The 18,664-nt window shown below is 48.3% G+C and overlaps 1 protein-coding gene across 3 annotated transcripts in view; it reads right to left on the bottom strand.

Moving 5' to 3' along the window:
• Positions 1-18,453, bottom strand: part of TUBGCP4 (tubulin gamma complex component 4) — a 103,911-nt gene extending 85,458 nt beyond the window's left edge. For 2 of the 3 annotated variants that reach the window (XM_088472862.1, XM_088472864.1), the window contains exons 1-2: positions 18,175-18,453; positions 17,126-17,254 (exon numbers count right to left, since the gene is read on the bottom strand). In XM_088472862.1, coding sequence (XP_088328988.1) covers positions 17,126-17,254; positions 18,175-18,252 — 207 coding nt within the window. In that variant the 5' untranslated portion in view covers positions 18,253-18,453. The remainder of the gene's footprint in view (positions 1-17,125; positions 17,255-18,174) is intronic. The other variant, XM_088472863.1, reaches the window with a different exon arrangement.
• Between the last annotated feature and the right edge of the window lie 211 nt (positions 18,454-18,664).

The following is an 18,664-nucleotide window of genomic DNA, read 5'->3' as shown; positions in this document are numbered from 1 at the left end:
AGTATATGTGAGTTACAATATAGCCCATATAGCCTACAGCTGGGGCCAATGTAATGTGTTCATCTTCACACATACAGGGGTATTCAATATGGGAGCGAAAACATCGTTTTCGCGTTAATATCGAAGGTATGACGTCATTATCGCAGGTTTTAGTTTTACACCGTATTCAATTTAAAAGACTTATCGCAGTTTTGAAAAGTCTTTGATAAAAAACGGGGATAACTTTTCACCATTGAATAGGTGTCGAAAAAAAGTGCAGAATTGGGGTTTAGGGGTGCAGGCTTAAAAAAAACAAGAGATATGGTAAGAACTTACCTTTGTTATCTCTCTTTCTCACGAAGTCCATAGGGTCCACAGGGTGACCTTGGGGTATAGCTGGATCCTGGATCCTCGGGCACCACGGAGTTAAATCTTTTAGCTGCTCCCAGGATGCACTTGGGTCCATCCTCCTCTATACCCTGCCCCCGAGCCACAGGCACCTCAGTTGGTAAGCAGCCAAGGCCGGAGGAGGAGACGAAACAGAGAGAAGGAAGACTGGAACACACAAGACCCATACTCACAGAAATGGGAGATGGAAAACCGGAAACCAGTCACAGAGCCCATATGAAGCCAGGTGTGTCAGGGCGGGTGCCCTGTGGACCCTATGGACTTCGTAGAAACAGAGATAACAAAGGTAAGTTCTTACCATATCTCTTGTTTTCTACTTCAGGGTCCATAGGGGTCCACAGGGTGACCTTGGGGATGTCCCAAAGCAGTCCAACTAAGGGCGGGGACGCTCCTGTGCTGATAGGAGAACCCGGCGCCCAAAGGATGCATCCTGAGAGGCAAAAGGTGTCAAACACATAGAACCTCAAAAGGTCTGAATGGAAGACCAGGTGGCCGCCTTACAGAGCTGAACAGCAGAGGCGCCACGGCTAGCAGCCCAAGAAGGGCCCACAGACCGAGTGGAATGAGCCTTAATAGAGGCTGGAACAGGTAAACCCTCCTGCATATAAGCCTCAATAATAACAGAACGAAGCCAACGGGCTAGAGTCTGTTTGTTGGCAGACCAACCCCTCTTGTGAAAACCAAAGAGGATAAACAAAGAATCCGATTTCCTCACAGAACTAGTCTGGTCCACATAAACCTGGAGTGCACGGACAACGTCTAAAGAAGCCTCCCCAGCCGAAAGATCAGGCGACTGAAAGGCTGGTACAACAATTTCCTGATTAATGTGGAACCTGGAAACTACCTTAGGCAGGAAATCAGGATGAGTGCGAAGCACCGCTCTGTCCTGATGAAAAACCAGAAAAGGGGGACGACAGGAAAGCACCCCCAAATCCGAAACCGTCCTGGCAGAAGCAATTGCCAAGAGGAAAACAGTCTTAAAAGTTAGCCACTTGAGCTCCACTGACTCCAAGGGCTCAAAAGGAGGACCCTGTAAGGCCCGAAGAACCACCGCCAAATCCCACGGGGCCACAGGTGGCACAAAGGGATACTGGATTCTTAAAACCCCCTGGAAAAAGGTGTGTACGTCCGGCATAGCAGCAATCCTGCGCTGGAACCACACCGACAGAGCAGACACGTGCACCTTCAGTGAAGAAAGACGTAATCCTAAATCCAAACCCGACTGAAGGAAAGCCAGAATACGCGGAACACCTGGGGATCATATCTTCTGGCCTCGCACCACTGAAAGTAAGTGTGCCACACTCTGTGGTAGATCCTCGCGGAAGCAGGTTTGCACGCCCTCAGCATGGTGGTAATAACGGAGCTAGAAAAGCCCCGAGACCTCAGGACGGCTGTCTCAAGAGCCACGCCGTCAAAGATAGTCGACCCAGATCCGGGTGAAGACAGGGCCCCTGAGACAACAGGTCCCGCCGTTGAGGTAGGAGGTACGGAGCGTCGATGGACAGGCTCCGCAGATCGGAGTACCATGGCCTTCTGGGCCACGCTGGGGCCACCAGGATCAGTGTGCCTCCGTCCTGCTAGAACTTGCGCAGGACCCGAGGCAGCAGAGATATCGGAGGAAACAAGTAAGCCAGGTGAAACAGCCATTTCACCGACAGCGCGTCTATCAGACTTGCGCCTGCGTCCCTTGTCCTTGACCCGTACACGGGCAGCTTGTGATTGTGACGGGACACCATCAGGTCCAGCTCTGGCAGCCCCCACTTGTCCACGAGTAGTTGGAATACCTCTGGATGAAGCGACCATTCCCCGGGATGCACGTCATAACGGCTGAGGAAGTCTGCCTCCCAATTGAGGACTCCCGGGATGAAGACTGCCGAGAGAGCTGGAAGATAGCGCTCTGCCCAAGCCAGGACGCGGGACACCTCCGACATCGCAGCTCGACTGCGAGTCCCACCCTGGTGATTGATGTACGCCACCGTGGTGGCGTTATCTGACAGCACTTGAAAGGCCCTTCCGTGAAGAGCGGTGCTGGACGACTGCAGGGCTCTGTACACTGCCCGCAGTTCCAGGATGTTGATGGGAAGAATCGCTTCCTCCGCCGACCAACGACCCTGAAGTGACAAGGAGCCTGTCACCGCCCCCCAACCCCGGAGACTGGCATCTGTCGTGAGCAGAACCCATTCCGGGATCCAAAAGGGGCACCCCTCGAGGAGATGAGCCGTCTGTAGCCACCAGGCCAGGGACAGATGCACCTCCGAGGACAACACCAGCATCTGAGAGCGGATCCTCTGTGGCAATCCGTTCCATTCCGAAATAATCAGCCTCTGCAGGGGCCTGGAATGGAACTGGGCAAACTCCACCATGTCGAATGCAGACACCATAGACCCCAAAACTCTCATTGCTGAGTGCACCGACACTCTGCCACTGCTCAGACAACTGTGAATCCGCAGCTGTAAGGAGGAGAACTTCGCTGGAGTCAGGAAAATCCGTTGCTGACGAGAGTCCAGCAGGGCCCCCAAATGAACCATCCGCTGTGATGGGATGAGGGAGGACTTCTTCCAGTTGATTAACCACCCGTGCGCCTGTAGACAAGCGACCGTCAGGTGGAGATGCTGGATCAGTACCTCCGGGGAGCTTGCCAGCAAGAGTAGGTCGTCTAGATACGGTAGCAACCGTATCCCCTGGCTCCGAAGGTGAGCCGCCATGACCACTATCACCTTGGTAAATACCCTTGGTGCCGTGGAGAGGCCAAAGGGTAGAGCCCTGAATTGGTAGTGGTTGTGGAAAATAGCAAACCGCAGAAACCGCTGGTGCGATGTTGCTATAGGCACATGGAGGTAGGCATCCTGGATATCGAGGGAGACCATATAATCCCCCGGTTCCATCGCCAGAATGATGGAATGCAAAGTTTCCATCCTGAATTTGGGAACCCTGAGAAACCTGTTCAGGGACTTCAAATTGAGGATGGGGCGATGAGAGCCATTGGGTTTCAGCACCAGAAACAGCGTAGAGTAATACCCCATCCCACGTTGAGATTGTGGTACGGGTATAATGACCCCCGCCGTCAGCAAGGCCTCTATGGCTTCCTGAATCTGCAAGGCCTTGGTTTTGTCCTGAGAAGGTCTCGTGCAAAAAAACTGGCGAGGCAGACTGTGCCGAAAAGACAGGGCGTACCCCTGGGAGACCACTTCTCGCACCCAGGCATCCGTGGTGGTATTGTGCCAGCACTGGGCGAATTGAAGAAGTCGGCCTGCCACTCTGGGGACCCCCAGAGGGAGGCCCGTTCCATCATGCAGAAGGCTTATCTTCTTGCTTGGAAGAAGGGCGCCTAGCACTCCAGGCTTGCTTCTTTGGCTTTGAGGCGGTCTTGATTGCGGACTGCCTCGTGAAGGACTGACCCTTTGCTTTGCCCTGAACCCGAAAGGAGCGAAAGGCCGAGCTCCGGACCTTAGCAGGTGTCGTAGCTGAAGGGAGGAAGGCTGACTTGGATTTTGCCAGGGTATCTACTATTTTGTCCAGGTCCGGACCAAATAGTAACTCTCCATTAAAAGGTAAGGCCTCCAAGCCTTTCTTTGAATCAGCGTCTGCTCTCCAAGACCTCAACCACAAGGATCTGCGAGCAGACACTGCTGCCGCCGAAACCCTAGAGGTCAGCAGGCTAGCATCCAAAGATGCTTCTCCAATGTAGGAGGCGGCATCTCTCATCTGTCCTAACAACGCCCTCTGGACATCCGGAGCTTCATCCGTAAACGTATCCTCCAAGGCGTTGGCCCAACCCTCAATGGCCTTGGCCACCCAGGAGATGGCCATGGACGGCCGGGCTACAGCCCCTGAGAGAGAATAAATAGACTTTAGACAAGTCTCCAGCTTCCTGTCCGTAGGATCCTTCAGCGAGGATATAGACGGCAATGGCAAAGTAGCACTCCTGATGAGGTGTGTTACATGGGAATCGATCGCAGGCGGAGTTTCTCATTTCTTACAATGCGCCTCCGGAAACGGATAATTGGACGCCAACCGCTTCTGTGGCAGGAATCGCTTACTGGGCGTCTGCCAGGCCACCGCCATGTGATCCGTCAACTGATCAGACAAGGGGAACGCTGCAGAAGTAACCTTAGCTTTTTTAAAACTAGGATACCTCGACTTGGGAGCGGGTGCCTCATCCTCAATCAGAAGAATGGCCCGCACCGCCCTACCCAGAGCCCGCACATTGATTGAAGACTTAGTGTCTACCTCCTGGACTGAGGCATCTGAGGCTGAGTCATCCTGCACCTCACCATCATCCGAGGACCCCTCAGAGTCCGAAAAATGCGCAGCCTGCGCCATAACTGTGCGCTTAGACGCCCTGGAGGGCACGTCACTGCGAACATCGACTGAAAAGCCGAAGATGCTGCCGCCAAATCTTGGACAGTGTGGGAAAGCGCATCCACCCAGGGTGGAGGAGCTGCCACAGGAGTCTGAAACGGCATCACAGCCTGCTGCGCCACAGGGGTGGACTGTATATACATTGGCAACCCCGCATAGGGACCAACAGGCTGAGACCCCGGGGGAGTCTGCAATAATTGTGGGACACCCGGGGAATGGGGGATGGTAGGCTGGGGCAACGCCCTAGTAGGGACAGCAGTCGGGACCGACAGACGGTCCACGATGGACACCAGCACCTGGGAAAACATCCCCCATGGTGGCTCCTGCGACATAGGAGGTTTAGACGTACCAGGGACCGCCTGGCACCGTCCGCACAGGCCGTCCTGTGACAAATCCTCCCTATCCACTCCTGCAGAACAGCGCTTGCAGGAGAACAATACCGGAGCCACGGAGTGCTTAATCTCCTCCTCAGACATGACAGACTATATAATTAAATATACAGTTATGACATAGGAAGAAAACGTGCACACTCACCAGTGTGCTGGACAACAGCCCACAATATGGCCCTGTGTAGCACACAACTGTATGTGACGGACCTCACAAATACGTAATCTATATAAGTGAGGTCAGTAGAAACACCCTTCCCCGCACACCTGTAGGGCTTGTAGGAGAAGGAAAGGGATAGGTATAGGCTGACAGTAAGTAGAAATTAGCACAGACAGGCAGCACTAGCAAAAGGCACATACCATGCAGGAAGATATACTCACTGCACCTTTCCACTACAATCAACCTGCCCAGATTCAGTGTCTGGGAGGGCTATAGCGCTGTGTACGCTGTCCTTCTGCAGGGGAGAGGTACACAGGGGGACCGGTCCGCGTGCTCCCTGACAGTATCTGCGCTGCCACAGAGAAAATGGCTGCTGGAGACCTCAGAGGAGGAGTGGCCGAGGAATCTGCAGCTCAGCGACGCCAGACTACATGCTGAAAGGCACGCTGAGCTGAGGAGCCGCTAGACAGGGAAGGCTTCCTCCCCCGGCTAGCATATTAACCCCCGGGTTGCCGGCATCCCGCTTGCCTTATTCACCCTGGTGGTGTAGTGGTCTGTCGGGGTATGCCTCCAATGGAGGGGGAGCCCACCGCTAGCGCCCCCGGTCTGTCCCCTAGACCGGGGGCATGGGACTGCATTTAAAAGGAACCTGCGCACCGCCGCTAATCAGCGGTGTGCGGCTTACCTTGATCTCCCCGGCGTCTCCGGCAGCAGTCCCGGGGGAAACCAGAGTCCGGCTAGTACAGACTCTGGCTTCCCCCGCCGTGATCCCCAGTGCAGTACTGGCATCGCGGCGCCAGCAGGGAGAAGGAGTGGCAGCGTGGGCGTCTGTACAGACAGCCCATCGCTGCCGCTCTGGAGAAAAAATCTGATGTAAAAATAAAATAAATTTAACTTAGTTAAAAAAAATAAAAAGCTTTAGGGGGCTGCTTCTGCAGCCCCCCCCGCAGGGAGACCCGACTCCGGCCGGGCACCAGCTTAAACTGAGGTGCCTGTGGCTCGGGGGCGGGGTATAGAGGAGAATGGACCCAAGTGCATCCTGGGAGCAGCTAAAAGCTTTAACTCCGTGGTGCCCGAGGATCCAGCTATACCCCAAGGTCACCCTATGGACCCTGAAGTAAAAAAAATAGCCTGCACCCCTGGGAATGACATTTAAAAAAGAACTGTGTCAAAAAAAGTTTTAAAACAAAATAGGGACACCCCAAAATTAATTTAAAAATTGGGGTGAAAAAAAAAATGGGAAAAAATTGTTTAAGAATAGGGAAATAGGTTCAGGGCAAGTATGCGGCAGGTGTTTTGAAGGATAGAATTATAGCGGCAGGTGCACAAATGCAGAATTTTTAAAAACTTACTTTAGGGACATAAAAATATGCTAGTTCCCATTTTCATGTACTCCAAATTTGATGGGACCACTTAAAAAAATGAAAAAAATAACCTAAGTGCTCTTCTGCATCACTTCTTCAATGTCGGAAAAAAAAACACCTGCTGCGGCTATTTATATCCCAGACTTTCAATTAAAGGCTAAAACGGGGGTACCCATAGTGATCCCCCATGTTTTTACAACTTTAGGGGGGTCTTACAATTTTTTTAAGGAAAAATTCGTAACTTTACGCAAATCCAATTTCGGAGTTTCCCGTTTTCGTTAATTTTATATTGAATACGGGGATAAGCGGGAGCGCGCCCGATACTTTAACGCAGGTAAAAACTCCGATATGAAACGTTAATTTCGACAGTGAAGTTAACATTTCATATTGAATACCCCTCAGTCTTTTCAGAAACAAAGGCAGCATAACTCAGCAAAACTTAACGCATTTAAACAGTACGTTTGCCGTAGGCTCTTAATCAAAAAGCACAGCAGCTTAATAGGATATTTGAGCCTGTTCAACCTGCCCTAAGCAAGGTATTTCGGTCCATAATCTGGGAAAAGGAAACCCAAGGGAGTTCCTCTCCAGAAGCTGGGAGGTTTGTCTTCTTAACACAGTAACCACATAATTGTATGAAATCCTGTGGGGAAAACCCCCAGCACAGGGACCTTAGCCGCCTGTCCTTCAGACTCTGAGACATAATAATGACAAGTTCTGAGTAGACACGTGATTTTGTTTCACCCTAATTACCCACACCCCCGTAGGAAAGGGTTAAAGGGAAAAGACAGTGATAATTTACAGGAGTCACAGTTCTTTTTACATAAGATACAGTATCCATAAAACAACAATCACGTCATGCATAAACACTCTGCGAGTCATATGCATATAAGCTCTCACTACCACAATCAGCCTAGGCTTAGGTAGGATAGAGCCCTGTAAAAACCTGAACCAGCAGTAGGAAAGGTATACAGGGAGACTGCCCAGCGTCCTGAAGGAGCAGCATTCAGAGAGCAACTGACATACACTCTGGCTGCCCTATGGAGGCTGGGAGTGGCAACTCACCATCACTGCGCCAGAGGCCTGAACTAGTGTGTGGATTGGGGAAGGGGCTGCCGGGGAAGCGCACCTCCCATATGTTGCTTGGACCCCCTATCCCGGCGGTCTAGTGTAGGAAACAAGCTGTATGCCTCCCGACCGCAGCTTAACCTGTAGGAAAAGGTTAAGGGGAAAGACAGTGATAGTTTACAGGAGTCACAGTTTTTTTTTCATAAGAAACAGTATCCTAAAAACAACAATCACATGTCATGCATAAACACTTTACGAGTCATATGCATATAAGCTCTCACTACCACAATCAGCCTGAGCTTAGGTAGGATAGAGCCCTGTAAAAACCTAGACCATCAGTAGGCAAGGTATACAGGGAGACTGCCCAACGTCCTCTCTTGTAGGAGCAGCGTTCAGAGAGCAACTGACATACACTCTGGCTGCCCTATATGGAGGCTGGGAAGAGCAATCCACAATCAACTGTGCCAGAGGACTGAACTAGCGTGTGGATTGGGGGAGGGGCCGCTGGGGAAGCGTACCTCCCCTATGCTGCTTGGACCTGCCCGGTAAACTGACCTGGCCGCCGCCACAAGCCCCGGCTGTTCAGGAACATCAAATCCCAGCAGTCTAGGCTAGGAGAACAAGCCGTATGCCTCCTGACTGAAGCGCGCCTCCGGCCAGTCTCACCGCTGGAGGCCGGACCGCCACGTGGTCCCGGCGTCAGCGGCCGCCGCGACCACCTGCTTACCTGCCATCCCCTTGATCCGGTTGCGGTCCAGGGCCAGAAAGTCCCTGCCGACTCCCCTGCCGAGGCTAGCGGTGCGGCGCCGGAGGAGGTAGTTGCAGTGCGTGGCCGGTGCGCCTCCAATCAGGCGCGAGGCTGCTTCCAGGACAGCTCAGACCACCCGCTGAGATAAGCGAGTTTTACTCTCTCTTTTTTTTTTTTGTTACTCGTCTGCAGGACTGCTCCAGCAGTCCCACTGTCTATGTGGTGAACACACCAAACAGGAAGAACTGGCTACCTGAGGCAGGGGGTGGGGTATATGAGGAGGAACCCCAGTGCATCCTGGGAGCAGAGAGCTCGTTTGTGTTAACTGTTTGGTGTCCGGGATTCATACCCAACGTAATGGCTGTGGACCCCATGGACCCCGAAGAAGAAAATAAGATGATGATAATAATAATAATACTAATAATAATACTAATAATAATAATATTAATAATAATAATGCAAACAGCATCACTCTGTCCCACTGTTTCTATAGTTTAATACATGCCTAACCAAAACAATAACAACCACTGATTATTGCCATGATCCATGATAAGATTAGAGAGAGGCAGGAGACATGTTACAGGCAGGTACAATGGTGGATGAAGTCACCATGCTGGCGGTCGTGATGCCGGTGCACAAGATACCAGTGCCAGAATTCCAAAAGCAGTCGGGACCAAGACCGCCGGCATCCCAACGGAAAGTATTACCGTTAAGGGAAGGATTAAGTTTAGGCACCCAGGGGGAGGTTAGGGTTAGGCTGTGGGGTGGAAAGGGGGTTAGGATTAGTATACTTACATACTTGAGTTGGTATTCTGACCACCAGCATCCCGACTGCCAGGATCCAATTACCCAACCAAGACATAGATCTCCATTTGTCTCCAACCCAATCCCACACTACAGCATATTCCAACAGGTTATTATAGCAGATGAAGATAGTTAAAACACCAGAATACTGCCACACAATGTCACAATAAAAATACTATGACACAAAATCACAATAGGCTACCAGAGTATTGGCGAGCTATGTCATGATGCTAGGATACCTGGATATTTGTGCACTGAGGGTCTCATTCAGACCCCCTCGCAAGCGCTGAGCGCTCGCAAGCGTGTCAATGTTGAGGCCCTGCCCACGCGCAGCAGCCGCACTGCGAATGCGCAAGCCCCGGAGCGAGAGAGAAATTCTCTCACTCCGAGGCTCACTACAAAAGGGGCGGCTGTCGATAGTGATCGACAGCTCGCACAGTTTTGTAGGCGGGGTGGGGTGGCTACACAAACGGAGGCGTTCCCGAAGGAACGCCTGCCGTTTGGGGGGCGGCCCCACTGACATCACTCGTGATGTCAGTGGTGAGCTTCCGGCACTGTTAGAGCCGAAAGCTCACTGTGGCTTGCGGCAGACGAGACCCTACCACAAGGGTCTTGTCGCAAGCCTCGATGGTCGCGATGGTCTCGACCGTCAACCTGGTCACTCGCTAAAGCGGTGGGTGGTCACCCACAGCTTAGCGAGCGGCCAGGAGGCCAGATTTAAAATGTGAAGCGGCCGCCCTCATTCAGAGCGAGCGCTCGCATTTTGCGAGCGGCTCTGAATAAGGTCCAGAGGCACCATACAAGGTTATTGTCATAAAAGCTGACTGAGTGAAATGCTGCCATGACCGATTTAGAGGCATCTGCTACTACATGCCAATAATAGTATCATCCCTTCTCCTGGTGTACAAGCGGGCATCTGGATGTGCAAGGACTGAGAGGCCCACTTTGAGCATCTTCAGATGCTGTAATACTAATTAGTACATCGGTCAGACCATCAAAACTTGCAACAGCCATATAACAGGTGTAGAGTATGGCCTCCAATATGAGTGAATAAGCGGGTGTGTGCACAATTACTTCACTGACATGCCCACATCACTTCCAAAACACACCCATAAGATGATCCATTTCCGTGCAGCCGCATAATCACCTCCCTGTTACCTTCCAGTCACTGCCCAGGAACATTTTCAAGACATATCTGAGACCATGCGTCTCAATCGCCACTGTGACTTTGTGAGGTTGGACTCAGGACACGTGTGCGGTGCGACTTAGATGCATGTGCAGTGTTAAAATAAATCGCTCAACTGCGTGAGACATCAACATTGCATGCGATTCATCCTATAATTTAACAATATCAGTATATGGACACTTTGGTGCGCCACGTCACAACGCAAGGCTACTTGTGCTCCATGTCATGACGCCAGGCTACTGTCAAGCAATATCATGAGCAGTGACCCCGTAGTGGGAGAGAGCAAAGCGCTGTTTCCCCATGCCGAGATTGCGGAGCGCTGTAACCCCATGCCGGGATTGCGGAGCGCTGTCCAAGTGCAGTAACTACCCTGAAATATTTCAACTAATCCTGGCTTTCTGCAGGGACCTGAGAGAGGAGGAAGTATGGGGGCTGAGTTTGGGACTCCCCCTCCCTTGCCCAAGAAAAAATAAAAGTGAATCTGCAAGACTGCCCACAAAGTTCATTAAATCTGAATTAACTACCCATTTAAAAAAAAAAAAAAAAAAAAAAAACCACACCCAAACCTGGTACTTCCCTTTTTGTCCCCTGACTTTAGTGACTAGTGAGTTTCCAAAATGGATGCTGCTTCTGGCAAGTTTAGCTTGGCCATAAGTAGCGTTCCCGCCAGGCTGTTTTAGTGGGGTGCCGCACCCTGCCCGATTTCTAAAGGGCAGAATGCTCCCTGCCTCTCTTGGCAACGCCCTCTAAAACAGCCTGCAACAGCCTGCAGGCCGCAGTGTATCATGGGTGGGGAAAACAGCAGTACAGTGGTCACTGGATGCATGGGCATTCACTGAGACAGGAGCGCTTGGGGGCAGCCTGGCATGTCCGTAAGTGCCGGGCATGCCCCCAGGAGTGATTAAAAGGGGGCCCATCATAAAGACATGCCCCATTTTCTTTAATGACCACATCCCTTTTTCGGGTTCACGCCTTTGGCACGCACAGAAGTGCCCCTTTATAGGTCCGGGGCCCTGCCTGGTGCCGGACCTAGAATTAACACTAATAAGCTTTACCTAGCCCAGCCTCTACCACCATGGAGGTTGTACCCCTAATGCAGAGGTGGGGAACCTTTTATCTACCTAGGCCATTTTCATATATGTAACATTATTTGCGGGCCGGGAGCAGGCCACGCCCCCTACATGTGAAGTCATACAGGGGTGGGGTTACAGTCGCCGGTGATTACAGCAATGCCCAGAGCATCCGGAGGATGCTCCATGAGCTGTAAGGGCAGCGGTGTGACCATCTGAAGTGTCCTAAGGACGCTCCAGGCGGCACTGCTGCATAGATTATGGCTGCAGGGTGCCATTCTAGGCACCCGGCTAGCAGAAAAAAGCTCCAAGGGCCAGACCAAATTATTCCGCGGGCCTTATATGGCCGCCGGGCCTGAGGTTCCCAAACCCTGCCCTAATGGATACAGATCCCTGCATCTGGAATCCACCATAGCTTAAACAGAAAGTTTTCTCCCAAAATGTAGTTAGGGTCATAAGAACTTTTATAAGCATCCTTGTTGAGGTTGCCAAACCTAATGGGAAGCATGTTAACTGGAAAGGATTGCCTAGGACACAAAAACTAGGAAGCTCTGAAACAGTTGGCTGACTGATAAATGGAAGCAAACATCCTTCAAATATTTTGTGGCTAGAAAGTCTTCTCTCCTTATGCCCGCTAGAATTGTCGTCAGAGTTTCCATGCGGAACTGCTTTACTATGACAAACTTGTTCAGTTCCCTCAGATCCAGTATTTTTCTGAAATCACCTGAGAGTTGCTTTACCAAAACAGATGAGCATATAATCCTCTCCCTCTCTTTGCAGGAGGTACAGTTTCTGCCACCTGTAATGTGAACAATCCTCTTCAACTGTCTTCCAAATCAGTGATTTCTACTACTGCATTCGGAACATCTGACCTCACAAATCAGTTGATTCTGGGTCGTTTTTTTTCAATTCTATCTAATTCTTCCTGGATACCATCTCCAGTGCCCATCTGTCCTGAGCGAAACATTCTCATTTATTGGTGAATTTCAGAAGCCTGCCCACCCCTGCCATAGTTGGAAGGGACCCTTTGTAGTCATTGCTGCTTTAGACAATCTCCTGCAGGTCTGGTGAAAGGAATGCAATGAGGAATATTTTCTACTGTACTGCCAAACTGGGTTGTAGCTACTGACCTCCCTAAAATGTTGTCTTGAAAATCAGCACCGGATATCTGGTCCACTTATCTTGTGGTAGTCTAGCAGACCTATTTCCTGGAAATTTTTGTATCATAGAGTTCTGCTGTAAATGCTGTTTTGGGAGGAAGTTCTGCTCCCAAAAAGTAATGAACCTTCAAAGGGTAATGTTGCTAACCTATGTTTGCAGTATACATCTGTGACCAAGAGCGTAGCCATAATGCTCTCCTTGCTACTATACCATCAGCCACAGATTTCACCTAGAACGTAACCACATTAAGAGAGACCATGCATACATATTCTACAGCCTTCTGCATTATTTCTACATTTCTCAACAAGTTTTGTTTTAAAATTCTCTCCTCTAAATCTGTGTACATAAATGAACTCCACAATGCCCGGAAAACTGGACCCATAGCCATACCAGATTATAAACAGATAGCTGCAGAAATATGCAAGATTTTAAAAAGAGATTTCCATCCTCTTATTCATTGGGTCTTTAAATTAAGCTTCATCCTCTCAGGGAGGGTTGTTCTGGATATCAATTCTGTCCCTGCAGCATACACCTTGGGTACTGCACATCACCTGAGAAATACATCGGGCCAAATGTAATAGGGTGAGAGTTTAGAAAAGTGAGAGTTTCTGACACTTTTTAAACATTATCAATGTAATAGAGTCCAAAAACAAAGTAACAGAGCGAACTTGCATGTTTTTTTAGACTTAAAAAACTCTCACGATTTAAAATCTCATTCAGATGTTTTCCCATTTTGAAGATAAAACTCAACCAATGTGAGAGTTTACTGCTAAACTCTCACATTTTCTAAACTCTCACCCTATTACATTTGGCCCATCATCCTTCATAGGATACATGCGTTCAACTCTAGCAAGACTATCCTGTCATTTATACAAACTCTGCCATTCTTTAATCACAATTTATTTCAAAATCGTGTATACAGGAAGGACTCTATCTCTTTTAGATCTATCCTGAAACAACAGGTCCTGTTCATCATTCTGCTCTGAAGCCTCTTTATAGTTCATGGACTTTCCACATGCTTTACAAAGCTCTATATTAAATTATCTCATATCCTCACACATTTTTCCAGATTCTTCACTGGAAAAAATCCTAAAAATGTTCTCCTATACCACACTCGAAAGTAACTGCACCATACCTAAAACGTAGGCAAGTCTGGGACCTGCATTTTTTAGACTGCTGTAGAGCTAAGAATTTTTCCTTAGACACAAATGACCTCTTCATCCACTCCATAAGTTCCTGAAGCTGGATAGACTCTGACTAGGTACAAGTACAGGCTCCCTGCACACAATCATCGAAGAACACCATTTCTGGTGTCCCAGGCTGCACATCTACTTGTTTAGTATTTATTCTTCTACTCATTTCTATTTGGGATTGTCAGCACTTAGAGTTAGATTTAATAAAGCTCTGAGAGATAAAATTGTGAGAGATAAAGCACCAACTAATCAGCTACTGTCATTTTTCAAATACAGCCTGTAAATTGACAGTTAGGAGCCGATTGGTTGGTGCTTTATCTCTCACAATTTTCTCTCTCTTCAAGTTTTATTAACTCTACCCCTAAATATTCCTCACCAATTTAAAGAAAGAGCCTCCCCCCTAACACCTGCTAAGCACCCAAGCGAAGTAAATTTATTAGATGGGTGCTTCTATGCATCATACAAGCACCCATCTAATAAATGTGCTTTGCTTGGGTGCTGAGCAGCTGTTAGGGGGGAGACTCTTTGTCCATTGCAAGCCATCCAGGTCTGTAAGCATCAGAGGCCCTGCAGCCGTACTGCTAAGCACTACCACCAGCTCTTCACATTACTGGACCTGATGGAGTGACGTCTTCCTGCTCTGGGTATTGACTTGCTGAGTTGCCGGAACAAGCTGGCACCACGCCAGGTCTCAGAGCGTGTCAAACCTCAGCATCCTGCCAGGTCTGCAGATTGCGCCGGGCCTCAGAGCCCACCAGGCCACAGCACAAGCCAGACCACAAAAACAATGGGCCTGCCGCGCACAAGCCTTTTCCAGACAGATCCCTTGTCAATCCATCTGATCACTTCTTAAAGTGATATCCTTGGGGGGGCCACCCCACCATGCTTGTGGCTCTAGGACAGGGGTTCCCAACTACGGTCCTCAAGGCACACTAACAGTCCAGGTTTTAGGGATAGCCATACTTGAGCACAAGTGACTTAATTAGTACCTCAGTTATATTGATTTAACCATCTGTGCACAATCCATGGATATCACTAAAACCAGGACTGTTATGGGGGGCATCCACTAGACGATTTTATCACTGTCCAACCTCTTAACGATTTTCCCTTGAAGTTTCCCTTGAAATATGATCTTCCACTCTGAACAATTTGCAAACGATTTGCAAAAGATCTAACAATAAACTATGCTGTTTTAATCTGTGATTGAGAGCTTTCAGCTATAGTGGGCAGACAGTGGTTCATCGTTTGATCGTTCAGCGTGAACGATGTGTAAACGGTGTGTAAACGGTGTGTAAGCAATCAAGTGAAATTGACCTGCATGTTCAGTCGATGGAGGAGACGATCAAACGACCAGCGGGAGCGCGCATCGTACATTGTTAGAAACAATTACTGCACGATTTGCAAACGATGTTCGAACGATTATCGAACGATTTTATCATTATCGTTCAACTTTATCGTCTAGTGGATACCCCCCAGTGTGCCTTGAGGACAGAGGTTGGGAATCACTGCTCTAGGAGGTGCATCGCTGGGCTAATGAAGAGGTAAGTCCTATTCATGGATAAAATAACAAAACTTCCCTAGTCTTTCTTTAGGAGACAGGAAATAAGTCAAGGGGGAAGAGGAGGGATCTAGGCTCTATGTACCAGGTGGGTGGTCCCTTTTTGGAAAAACTTCCCGTCTATACTTAGGACAATGGGTAATGGCTGCCATGGAGAAGGGAAGACGACATATAGATGGTAGGCGTGTGTAAATAATATAGTGATTGTGCTCCTAGAGCACTGTATATAAGTGGCTGGGAAAGACCCGCTCACCGTTCTTGATGCATATGGTTCTGTAGTCCTCTGTTTTGGGATGTAGTCAGCATTCTCACCGTCAGAATCCTGACAGATTGCGGAGGTTAGTATTAGGGTCAGGGGAAGGTTTAGGCACTAGAGGGAAGGTTAGGGTTAGGCTGCAAGACCTGAAGGTTAGGGTTAGGCTGTGGGACAGAACGGTTAGGGTGTGGAAGGTGTGGGTTAGAGTAAGAATTACAATACTTACACAAATCCGTTGGGATTCTGACTGTTGGGAAGTCGCTGTCGATATTATGATCATTGGCATCCTAACTGTTGGGATCCCGCACCCAACCCCTCTGCTTCTATGCAGTACCGTTTTCACTTCCAGAGCTGCTGATCGCTACAAGCGTGGTAAAAGTTTTGGCACAGTCTAAATTGCTGGATACAAGTGCGACAAAGATGGAATAGCATGTATGCTGATAGCTGCCAAGATGCAGGGAAGACACCTGTATCCTCAATGGGTATCCTTATCACATAGGATGGCTTCCTCAGGAGGTATCAGGAACGGTGAGCTTGTCTTTCCCGGCCACTTATATACAGGGCTCTAGGAGCACAACCACTGGATGTAGTTGATATCCCGGCTGTCTGGATGCTGACACCAGTCAGAATCCCAGCGCTGGCATCCCTACAGTAAGTATTGGGGTTAAGGGGAGGGTTAGGCGCTAGGGGGAGGGTTAGGGTTAGGCTGCAGGGAGGGGGGGGTCAGGTTACGGTACTTACGAACGCAGTCTGGATGCTCACCACCGGGATCCCATACCCAACTCAAAACCGCTATATTATTTACAATTCATCTACTGTATCTGTGACACATCTCAGTTGGGAACTTTGTGTCAACAGACATCCATCCTGCTTGATATTATTACAATTTTACCATTACTTGCTTCAAGACACAGATAATACTATTTAAAGCAATATATTTACCAACAGAACTAAGCTGGACTTATACAATGCATTATGTACTTTTGTTTATATTTATGTTTGAGCTGCTGCTGATAGTTATTTGCAATTATTAAAGGACCCACTCCCTTGAGTCGTTTTGTTGTGTAATACAATGTATTTTGTATTATCATTTCTGTTGTGAATCTTCCCTGAAACCTGGTTACTAGCACTACAAGATTTTTTGGCATACTGTAATTTTAAAATGTGTAGAAATTTTAGGGGTCAGAGGGAAGCACGTCCTAGTTCAACTCTACAGCGAATTGTAACATTAAAAGCTGCCCAGTGTGTGTGCCTCATGCAACTGCATACATTTCCTGCATGCTATAATGAAAAATAAATTACATTTGATCCCCTTACATTGCAACATGACATATCCAGTGACAATGTACACCTTTTAGCTAGGTTTTCTACTAAACATAAATGATGCAGAAATGAGGATGTCTGTGTAATCATTGTCAGTCTCACCTGTTGCTGAACATGTCCAGTGTATTGTTCTATAAATTCTGTGAAACGAATATAATCTGTTCCTAGCTTGCACAGACGGTTCAGTACACTGGTTTCACCAGGATGGAGAAATGGCAGATCTTGTGATACCTGCAGTAAAACAACAATACATTAGCACTTGATAAAATACAACCAAGTAAACAGCAGCAAATCAGATTAGAATCTGTCAATACCTCATGTATAGAGTGTCAGTTTGTCCACTTGAATCAATAGAAAAATAACTTTTGGAAGACAACTCTTATTCATATATCTAATTGAACAGGCAAATTTAAAACTAAATAATGTATTTCCATCTCAGGTGCTAACTTTGGGCATGACGAACAGGAATCGCAATATTGGTATTCCAAGGCGTACTGTCATGGCAATAGTGGGTGTAGCTGCTCGGAAGGGGAGGGGCAACATTGCCTGCTACAGCCATACATGTGTTTATCGCTAATAGGCAGTACAAAATTTTACTACGGGTAAACAATTATCTAGTTACGCTTCTGGCCAGGCTACACTTTCTGCAAGAAATACCACCAACTAATTATATTGTTGCAAATCACATGCAACACGTGTGGAATGGTCAATGCCATTGCAAACACTAGTCGCACATCACAAGTCACTAGGGCAGGCCCGGCATTAAATTTATGTAATGCAGCCAAGGTTTTTGCAAAAAGATAAACAAGTAGGAAAAGAAGAACCAACTTACTCTGACAGCATGAAAAGTAATCAGGTTGTATGTGCTATTTATTTTTTTTAAATGGTCTTTAAAATACATCTGTGGAAGTACAAAGGCATTTCCCATACGCATCAATACCTAAATATTACAGAAACAAGTATCCACTTTAATAAATAAAAGTGCATTAGTAACACAATAGCCCGTAACACAATAGGTGCTGACACATAAACAATAACAATATAATATATGTAATCACTGATGGCACAATGACAGGTTTGGCAATGGGTTGCTGCTAGATCCTAGCAGGAGACTTTGGCAATGGCAGCACATGACAAAATATATATACAACCTGGAGGCCCGTCCGCTTGTTCCACGTAAAGATGCTTCCTGGATACCCGCTCAGGGCCAAGAGCAGTTCATGAATCATTGTTGCGAGGCCCAGAGACCAAGTATCACGGTCGCCAAATTCTCTCCGGTATATTTACATCCGTCTCTGCCGCCACTGCAGACCGCCGTCCAGGCGCAGCCGCATACAGACCAGACTACAATTCCCGGCATCCACCTCGCGTCAGCCGTCACTGTGGTAACACACACTCATGAACAAGCACTACTTTTCCCGGCATGCGTTGCGCGGGGACTGAAGCTAGCAGGGTTTGAAAATGAAAACGACCTTCTTATTGGTTGTTGTGAACAACCTAACATTTGTTCCTGACCACTTAGCACTAGCTTTCATAAGTTTTGGGTGAATGCTGCACCAGCAGTAAATTTGTTACTTGCTACGAATTATAAAACGTTATATTCCACATTCAAAGGGTCAGCTATACTTAGGCTTACCATAC

Source organism: Taudactylus pleione, unplaced genomic scaffold (assembly GCF_031769625.1).
Source record: "Taudactylus pleione unplaced genomic scaffold, aTauple2 ptg000129l, whole genome shotgun sequence".
Lineage (NCBI taxonomy): Eukaryota > Metazoa > Chordata > Amphibia > Anura > Myobatrachidae > Taudactylus > Taudactylus pleione.
This window is presented reverse-complemented; position numbering and strand designations above follow the sequence as displayed.